We start from the raw sequence: 10,185 nt of genomic DNA, 5'->3' as shown, positions 1-10,185 counted from the left end.
TAATATACCGTCATTCTGCAAAGAAACGGAGCCATGTAAAGTGATGAGTGTCTGACCTGTTCACTGGCGCATATTGAGATACTCGATATACTCACATGAAATTTATCCAGAATGGTGCATGTAGGACCAAACCCAAATATTCTGTAAATTTCGGCACCATGTCCATATTATTCGATTAATATAAGTTTACCTAATGAATAAGAGTTTTCCTTCTCCTGTTCTCCCTATTGTATTTCTTCTTCAACACAAAATTATTAAAAAGAACAATGATTTTTTTCTTTTTTTCTTTTGATATATATATAGAAAAATTGGATACATGTATCGTGGTCCATAACACAAAGAACAATACGAAAATGCCATAAATTTTTTAACGCCTTTACAACGATTCCCAATTATCGTACACGAATGAAATCACATTCACTAACGAACTAGTGCTTCATTTACATGAAGCCGTTGATATCCAACATGTCTGGTATTTGAAACTGCAAGAAGTCACTGCAGTAGCTATCTCTCTCATCTTCTGTAGCATTAGACGAATTCATTGGAGTTTGGCTAGATGTAGGAGTCGACAGAACTGAATTTAAACCAAAACTATCTTGATTAATGTAGTTGTTCAATTGAAAATTTGAGTTTCCAGGTAGAGAGTTGATAAATACTTGGTCGGACCCGTAATCTTGATTTGACTGAAAATGAACAACATTCTCGGTTGAATTAGAAGTAAAACCCACGTTGTGGTTTTGCCTCATAGTGTGTTGAGAATTTACTGAATCAAGATTTATGGAGCTGGATTGCTCATTGCCCTGAAGTACTTGTTGAGCTTCATTAAGGAATTGAGCAAAAGCAGCAGTACTAGAAGCAGCTAAAAGTGGTGTTTGTTGATGATTTGAAGACTGCATTTGATGATTTGGTTGGAATGATGAAAACTGGTGGTTTTGATTTTGGGGTTTGGAAACTTGGTTATCTTGAAGGTTCTGTAGTGAATAATCCTGTCTTCCACGTTGACAAGTAACGAGAGTGTTAAGTAGTCGCATGAGGTCTGGATTGACTAGTGATTGGAGTCCCAGTAATCCTGATATGTTCATCAACTGAGGGGAGTTGCAAATAGACGATCTAAGAATGGAAGATAGGTCTAAAAGGTCGAGACGAGGAGTATGAGTAACAGGATCTATTCCACTTTTTAGAAGCCTTTTTCTAATATGGGTATTCCAGTAGTTTTTTATTTCGTTATCGGTTCTTCCCGGTAATCGGGCAGCGATAGTCGACCACCTGTATATATTGAAAAACAACGAAACAAAAATTAATAAAATTATATAAGATAAGTGTCGAGGTTCTAAATCATTCACTAGTTATAATTCATGTAGCAGGTAACTAATCAAATAATTTTGTGAGAATTCATAGCGTTTGATTAGAAGTCTTTGAATACCAACTATTAGGACAAATAATTGATGAGATACAGTGAAAAGAAATGGGACTTACTTGTTCCCTAATACACTGTGTAGTTGAATTATGGTCTCTTCTTCTTCAAATGAAAATCTTCCTCTTTTGATATCAGGTCTCAGATAATTTGCCCATCGAAGACGACAACTCTTTCCACATCTCTGGAGACCTATTCACAATTCAATAGACAAAAAAACTTAATGTTCGATTCCAACTCGATAGTGAAATAGACGGTGATATAAGTAGTTCATCGTTGTTTAATGTTTTGGATGTGCATGATCATCAGATTTTTAACCTATCAATGCTATCATGATCATGTATATAATTGGAGAAATTTGTACCGGCATTTTTAGGAAGTGTGCGCCAACTTCCGTGACCGTGTTTTTGTACGTAATCAACAAGTTTCTGATCTTCCTCTGGTGTCCATGGTCCCTTCTTCAAACCGTTTTTATCACAACAAGGTGCTCTACCCATGGTGTACGTCTGTAAGTATCAATGAAACCCTAAAGTACAAGAAATGCTGTATGAGTATAAGCGAAAGAGACGCTTGAGTGTTAGAGAGGAAGAGATTGTATAGTCAGAAGAAGAAGGGGAGTGATTGTGAGGATCGTAGAGGAAAAGTAAGTATATATATATATATAAGGATGATAAAAGTCAAGAAGAGTAAGAAAAAAGGCAACAAGTCAAAACGATTTGGTACCGCCCTGTATATTGATCCCACACACAGCGACGTGTCTCACATCTGGAGAAAATATATCAGTCACATTTTATTTCTTGAGAAACTCAATTAATCATCATTAGATATATCTCGTTAAATCGTAGTTTTTGAGGCCATTGATATATTAACACTCTCGTTATCGTATCATATCTAAAGTTATATTAGCTGTCACCATCCGAAGATCGCCACGTACCACTCTTTAAGTGACGCTTTCAGAGACTTCGCGGCCCCGATACCGAAACCTCCTGTTTCTTTGCATTTTTCTTGCATTTTGCATGGTTCCAAATTCACGAGTCAGCTGGATTTGGGCAGCTTTATTACATCATTATTTCCATCAGCCAGTTTTCTGTTGTCTTCTGTTACAGAGGATACGTGTGGTAATAGCATTGGTGGATAGTGGCCAGGCGGCGTATGAAACTTCGCCATGTGTATAATATTTGGAAACCACATGATATCCAGTCGACTTGGATCGTCTGCACGGTTGATCATATATATTTGTAGAGAAAAATGTAGAAAGGTTTATGTGGAACTATATGCTTTTCATTGTGTACGTATGTACGTGCGTCTAATTTTACAGACTAAATGGAAAATGTTTTGAAAATCATAATATTTCCGCACAAACTTTATATATTGTTTCTTAGATTGTCTATGCATGCAAGTATAACAACAGAGTTGTCATTTGTTAAGGGAAATAATATACGAACTACCTCTTATTCTCTATATACCCACGTACCAAACTCAGACGAATGTCGGATAGCGGATTTTGTATGAAATGGGTCCATCTCTACTGTTTCAAGGTCAGAATTACGATATATATATCATAATAAATTAAGCTAGAGTGGAACAGGGCAGGATATGTTTTGAAATTTAATTTGGCTTTATTCTTAGAAAGCTTGATTTGATTGTTACATTTAATCATCTAAATCCCACTCTGTTCTTTCCTCCAATCAATAGAGCTTAAAATTCAGAAACATAATTAATTTTCCATCAAAAACAAAAGAAACACAATTAATTCAACGTAAAGAAAACTTTTCAAAGTATTGATAAAACTTTAGCAACAAAATCCTTCACCAGAAAAGAAAATTATTCTTTGACACAATTATTATGTCTATTATTATGAAATGCTAATTCATATTTATCTTAAATTACCATTTTCAGACTGTTGGAGTTTGTTTATTTGTTTTAAAAGAAGTATTGGAAAAGCATAAAAGTATGTATCTGGTTACGGTTGAGGGGTTCCGAATCAAAGTTCTGGGGTTTAGGCTTTAGAGCTTAGGATTATATAAAGGAAACCCATCGAACTTAATTTTATTCAGTTCGCCTGTAACTTAAGAGAGACAACATGGTATACAGTATACACTAGACAAAATGATAGGTTATAAAGCAGCTGTGGCAAGTGGCACTGTAACAGCATGTCGTGCTGACCTCGCATACACTGAACAATCAACAACCTATATTAAGATTTAGGATATCCACTCAAATAGTTACGTGAACAAGTAATTGTGTATGAAAATATCTAACATGAAAAACATCTTTTCTGCCTTTCACAATCGACACGGTATATTTGTTCAATCACGAACAAACAAACAGTAAGCATACACATCGCAGTAGGCGACTTTGTTGCAGCTCCCGTAGCTAGGTTGTTGCCGTCCATTGTTTTCTCCTTCCTTCCCAAGCTGCAGCTTAAAACCTTAAACCCTAAGAAAACCTTTTCAGACTAGGGCCATTATCTCCTTTGACTCTGTGGGCCCCACCGGCCCCCACACCATATGAAAGATCAAGGACATTTCCGTCCAACACGTAAAAAATAATATCAAATGATCATCGCATCCATGCAAGATTTGCATGGCGTTGTTCGCATGCATAAACAATCCTCATTTTTGTTTTCGATCTAGACTAAAATCCGTTTACGTGTCGTCTAACAAGAGGCTAAGCTTTTCCAGTTGTGGACCTTGTCGAAGAAACTGTGCCCTGATTAAACCCATCCAGCCATCCTTGGCCAATCTTTGGCCACATAACAATTTTATGACGCCAATGAGGTTTCTCGATCTACTTCCTATCAGAAGTACAACAACCCTTTACTCTCTGTCTCTAAATGCAATGGGTTCGTGTTAGATTTGTATTGGCTTATCTTAACTTACATTACAAGCATACATGTTATAATCTCATTTCTTCTTTGTTTAATTTTGTTTGTATTTCTCGAGACATATTACTCAAAATAGGAAAAACGTATATCTCGTGAAACCCAAGTTAACTAGCTTGTTAAAGCTAGTTTTAAGTTTGAATTGAAGGTTGGTTTTCAAGACTTCAACTACCACTAACAATACAGTAACAATAAAAGGTTTGTTTAGGTCAAACACTATTTTATTCCATCTTCTATTTCATTTGTCCAAAATTTCCATTCAGTTTGCTTGTGTGGTTTTATCAAAAACCAACTACGAATGTCTAATCATGTACTTATGCCACCTTTCTTAGAAGAAAAAAAACTTCTAACGATCAACTTATAAGTAATTACAATCATTTTCTTTTTGAGTGATGAAAGGATTACATCATTTGATTGATTAATGCGATTAAGAGAACAACTGTAGTTGTTTTAATTTTAATTGTTATATAGTAGTATAGGGTATTCACGCATACCTCTTAGTTAATCAATGTGTTAGTATTAAATTTGTTAATTAAACTAGATATCATGATCCAATCGTGTACCTTATTATTCATTAATTTCTGACATTGTGTTCCCTTGTTGGGTTTCTTGAGGACATAACTTTCCGTTACTCGGGATTAATTACCAGTAATTAAGTAATGACCGATCATATTGAAAAACTAATTAAGGTTAAGTGACTTAATCAGATGTCTTGCGTATTAGGGTCAATTACCTGTTTGTGGTCTCCCGCCCCTTACGGTTTATCTTTGTACCAATTTGGAAAAATATATATAATATATATTGGAGCCGAATAGCGTCTGTTATGAGGTGCCCAACAGCCCCCAACAACTATTGAAATGGTAGAAGAAGATTGTTTGATATTGTTAAAAAATAAAATTGTGGCTGGTTTAGTTGAAAGGAAAAGATTCAACAAAGATGAACAAACAACAGAGATCTAGCTAGGTATATTTGTTGTTGAAAGTATTCATAAACCGGTATAAAGCTACAAATATACACGTATAAAGCCATATATGGATAAGGTATTCAGTCCCTCTAAGGCGATATAGTTCAATGGGAAAACAATTAACCTGACTCAGACTTTCGGTATACTATGAAGATGATGATGACTACGATGATGTAAGCGAAAGAACACCTGGATAATTGATAAAATGTACTCCCTCCGAATCACATATATAGACGGTGAGAGACTATTTTCTTAGATTAAAAAAATTACTTGGAATTCATAATTTTACATGTTTTTTCTTGTCTTGCCCTTTGTCTTATTCTCAATACAATTATCTATGGACCATAAATAAGGGCATATGTAGGAAAATTTATCTTGAAAACAGGATTACGCCTATCTAATGGTACAAGCAAAATCCAAAATTCCGCCTATATAATAGGTACAGAGGGAGTATAAATATTTCTTCAGTATTAATACAAATTTTCTCTCAAATGTATCTCAAGGACGTACTTATGTAATGATCAGAGGGACGTGTGGTTGATGAGTTTTTGACGCTTATGTATACCGTAGTTTAAATAGATCCTCCGAAGAAGTATATACCGAAAATGGTGCTTACAACATCGAGGTTTTCAACTCAATCAGATTTTGGGAAGACCATTAGGTGGGGAAACATCCTCTTAATATCACCTTTCCAGACATTTATTGTATATCCTCAGCAAAAAATTGGACAATCCATAGATGTGCAAAAACGCTGATTAATGGTGGCTCATGGAACCTCCTTTTGGACAGAAGGCTCAGTCAAAATCAGATCGATGAAGCCATAGCTCTCTCAGTAATCATAGAGGAAGGCAGAATGGATGACAGTGATGATGTTGTTTCTTGGACAGCCGACAAAAAAGAGATTTTCTCGATTAAATCGGCTTATTCTTGGGTGGAAAAGGAGCACCAACTTGAATCTAAAAACCTTAGTGTGTGGTCGAGATCTTGGTCTCTGAAGCATGGTTTTTTTGGCAGGTTTTTTCCATAAACAACTAACCACTATGAATATCTTATACAAGAAGGAGAAACGTTTAGTTTATGGTTGTTTATTTTGTCGTCAACAAGGAGAATCGACTTCACATCTTCTACTTCATTTCCCTTTTGCCTCGAGAATATGGCAGTACTTCTTATCCTTCACAAAAAGAGATTAGGTTATACCGAATTTGTCGTATCCCTATAACAAATTAACACTCAGAGATGATAGAAATGGTGAAGAATCACCTCTTGAATCAATATTCAAGCCAAATCTGGCACACAGGCGCAGCCAAGAAGAGTTTTATTAACAAAACAATTATCAGGTCTGAAGAGATAAGACTCTTCTTACACATTAAATACTAATCATGGAACCCTAACAAGACTCAATCCACAACTGACACGTTCACTGTGATCAACGGTCCAGCAATCTACCACTAATAGTTAAGCTACGTTATTAAGGAACACGGCTAAATGATGTAGGCATCCAAAGGGGTACAACATTGCCTACCCCTGAAAATTGTCCTTGTCCTCAAGGACAAATCTAGGGTAATGATACTTAATGTTGGTGAAGTCCTCCCAAGTAGCATCCTCCACTGATGAGTTGGTCCATTGGATGAGAACTTTACGCACCAATTTGTTGCCCTTGAGTAATGATCTTGCCCTCAAAACTTTCTCTGACAGCATTATAATTTCACTATGGAGATCAACAACAGGTAGAGAAGGAGAAAGTGTGTGCTTCATACCAATATGCTTTTTGAGCTGTGAGACATGGAAGACTGGGTGGATCCTGGAGTGTGAAGGAAGATGAAGTTTGTAGGTCACTGCACCTATCTTCTGTAAAATTTTGAAAGGTCCATAGTACTTGGCTAAGAGATTAAAGTTTTTAATCAAAGACACGGAAGCTTGTCTGTAGGGTTGGAGTTTGAGGTAGACCAAATCCCCTTCTTCAAATGATCTTTCCACCCTTGAAGAATCAACATATAACTTCATTCTGGATTGTGCTTGATGGATTCTTCGATGATATCAAGCATAGAATCCCTTGCTTTCAAGTAATCTTCCACAGCATCCACAGAAGTAGTAGCAGAAAAAGGAAAAGCTAGATGTGGAGGTACATATCCATACAAAGCTTGGAAGGGAGACATCTTTAAACTTCTGTGAAAGCTGGTGTTATATCACCATTCAGAAAGTGATAACCAATTGCTCCAACTGCTTGGCTTGTGACATGTTAAACATCTTAAATAGTTTACCAAACAAGCATTCACCCTTTCAGTTTGACTATCAGTCTGAGGGTGATATGCAGAGCTTAAATTCAAGCTTGTACCTAAAGCTTTGAATAAGTCAGTCCAAAAATTACTTGTAAATACCTTGTCTCTGTCTGACACAATAGAGGAAGGCAACCCATGAAGCTTGAATATATGACTGAGAAAGACTTTAGCTACAGAAGAAGCAGTGTATGGGTGCTGCAAGGAAATAAAATGAGCATACTTAGTGAGCCTGTCGACTACAACTAAGATGACATTCTTCTTGTTGCTGGTTGGTAGGCCATCAATGAAATCCATAGTGATGTTTTGCCAAGCATGATCAGGCACAGGAAGAGGTTGCAGAAGGCCAACAACAGTAGTTTGATCACTCTTGTTTCTCTGACATATATCACATTGGGAAACAAAAAGAAAAACATCTCTTTTGAGGCCTTGCCAATAGAAATGAGATTTTTCCCTTGCATAAGTAGCTTGAATACCAGAATGTCCACCCACAACAGAGGTATGTAAAGAGTGTAAGAGATCTTGTCTTATGTTACCCCCAGTACCAATATATAATTTTGTTTTATATCTCAAGATGCCTTCCTTGTAAGTGCAATGCTCAATACATGAAGGACCAAGAAGGAGTTTAGATATCATGCTCTGAACTTTGTCATCATTAGCATAATTAGAGATTACCTCATGAACCCAAGCTGGTGTAGTAGTAGCTAATAGGTTGCACTGATCTGGAGTAGGAGGTCTTCTAGATAGTGCATCTGCCACCACATTCTCAGCTCCTTTCTTGTATCTAATCTCATAATCAAATCCCAGTAATTTAATCAACCATTTATGCTGTAATGGGGTAGTGATTCTTTGTTCTAAGAAGTACTTGAGTCTTTGATGATCTGTTTGAATAATGAATTTAGCTCCCTGTAAGTATTGCCTCCATCTTTGTACTCCCATGAAAATGGCCAGAAACGCTTTCTCATAAGTGGAAAAACCTCTAGCTTTTAGGCCCAGAGGTTTGCTAAAGTAAGCAATAGGCCTTCCTTCCTGAAGCAAAACTGCTCCAATACATGAATCACTTGCATCACTTTCAACCACAAATGGTTTAGTGAAATCTGGTAAGGCCAAGATTGGTGTTGTGGACATGGATATCTTTAGTTGCTCAAAAGCATTTGTGGCAGCTGAAGACCAAAGAAAAGAATTCTTCTTGAGAAGATCAGTAAGAGGTTTACTTATTGCTCCATAATTTTTGACAAATTTCCTGTTATAGCCTGTGAGGCCAAGAAATCCTCTTAATTCCTTTACAGTGGAGGGTGTTGGCCAAGATTCCATACAAGCAATTTTACTTGGATCAGCACAAACCCTTGCAGCTGTGATTATGTGGCCCAAATACTCTAGGGAAGATTGTCCAAAGAAGCACTTAGATATATTTGCATATAGCTTATGTTGTCTGAGTAATGAGAATGTAAATTTGAGATGCTCCAAATGGTCTGACATGTTCTTATTGTAGATTAAAATATCATCAAAAAGGATCAGAATAAATTTTCTCAATGCAGGTTGAAATACGTCATTCATTAAAGCTTGAAATGTAGCTGGAGCATTAGTGAATCCAAAGGGCATCACTTTAAACTTATAATGGCCTTGATGAATTCTGAAAGCTGTCTTGAAAATGTCTGAGAGATGTACTCTTATCTGATGATATCCAGCTCTCAAATCAATCATTGTGAAGATAGTAGCTCCATTTAATTCATCCAATAATTCCCCAATAATGGGAATGGGAAATTTGTTTTTAACTGTGATGTTGTTTAGTTTTCTATAGTCAACACAAAATCTCCATGTGTTGTCTTTCTTCTTGACTAGGAGTATTGGTGAAGCAAAAAGGCTATGGCTATGTTGGATGATGCCAGTGCTAAGCATCTCCTTGACAAGCTGCTCCACTACATTTTTCTGAATATAGGGGCATTTGTAAGCTCTTTGGTTTACATGTACTGAATTGGGTTGTAAATGAATTTTGTGATCCAAATTTCTCTGAGGAGGTAATTGAGTTGGCTCTGCAAAGATATCATCAAACTCCTGAAGTAATAGAATTATTTCTGGAGGTGTGGGGCTTGTTGTAGTGGTGGTAGATATGAAGTAAAAATGACCCACCAAGCCATGAGAAGTTGCTTCCAAAATTTTTTTGAGGGCATCACTACTCATCATGCCCCTTATGCAGTCCAATATTAGTGCTTCATATGTAGTGCTTCATATATAATCCTTCATATGTACTTCTTGAATTGTAGTTCTCTCCTCGATGAGCATTGTATATAAGTCTTTTGACTCAATAAAAATTTGCTAGGAAAACCCAGAGGGACAAAACCTTGGTGCAGTTCTTCACATGTAGTACGGTCTTCAAAGACCATTGAGTCTAAGTTAATTTCCTCGTTAAAACCTCGTCAGGAAAACTCAGACAGGTAAAACCTGAACTAAGGGAAAATAGTACAATATTAAGAAGGCTTAGAGCATAATTGGACTCACATATGTTGCCTCGTTAAAACCTTAATGAAGGAAAAATAGTACAACGCGATAAATGCAAGTAAAGATGATCTGTTGAAGTTGATCACTTTGCTCCGGTGAAGTTGACTTGTTACTTCACAACTCCTAAGACAGGAAATCCCCATGGGAA

At 36.5% G+C, this 10,185-nt stretch overlaps 1 protein-coding gene across 1 annotated transcript; it reads right to left on the bottom strand.

Moving 5' to 3' along the window:
- Positions 1-331: 331 nt before the first annotated feature.
- Positions 332-1,999, bottom strand: LOC113285714 (transcription factor MYB41-like). The gene is made up of 3 exons (XM_026534487.1): positions 1,779-1,999; positions 1,477-1,606; positions 332-1,266 (listed from the first exon to the last, which is right to left on the bottom strand). Exons 1-3 carry the CDS (start codon positions 1,909-1,911, stop codon positions 441-443), a joined length of 1,089 nt encoding a protein of 362 aa, XP_026390272.1. The 5' UTR covers positions 1,912-1,999; the 3' UTR covers positions 332-440.
- Positions 2,000-10,185: the final 8,186 nt, after the last annotated feature.

The sequence above is a fragment of the Papaver somniferum genome, chromosome 6 (assembly GCF_003573695.1).
Source record: "Papaver somniferum cultivar HN1 chromosome 6, ASM357369v1, whole genome shotgun sequence".
Classification (NCBI taxonomy): domain Eukaryota; kingdom Viridiplantae; phylum Streptophyta; class Magnoliopsida; order Ranunculales; family Papaveraceae; genus Papaver; species Papaver somniferum.
The sequence above is the reverse complement of the archived record's forward strand: the minus strand, read 5'-3'. Positions and strand labels throughout refer to the sequence as shown.

What these genes read in the sequence shown, in the direction of transcription:
- LOC113285714 (XM_026534487.1), bottom strand. Translation starts at nt 1,911, where the DNA reads ATGGGTAGAGCACCTTGTTGTGATAAAAACGGTTTGAAGAAGGGACCA. An exon ending in CACACTTCCTAAAAATGCCG is followed by an intron (nt 1,607 to 1,778) that starts GTACAAATTTCT and finishes AATTGTGAATAG; the next exon opens with GTCTCCAGAGATGTGGAAAG. An exon ending in CACAGTGTATTAGGGAACAA is followed by an intron (nt 1,267 to 1,476) that starts GTAAGTCCCATT and finishes CAATATATACAG; the next exon opens with GTGGTCGACTATCGCTGCCC.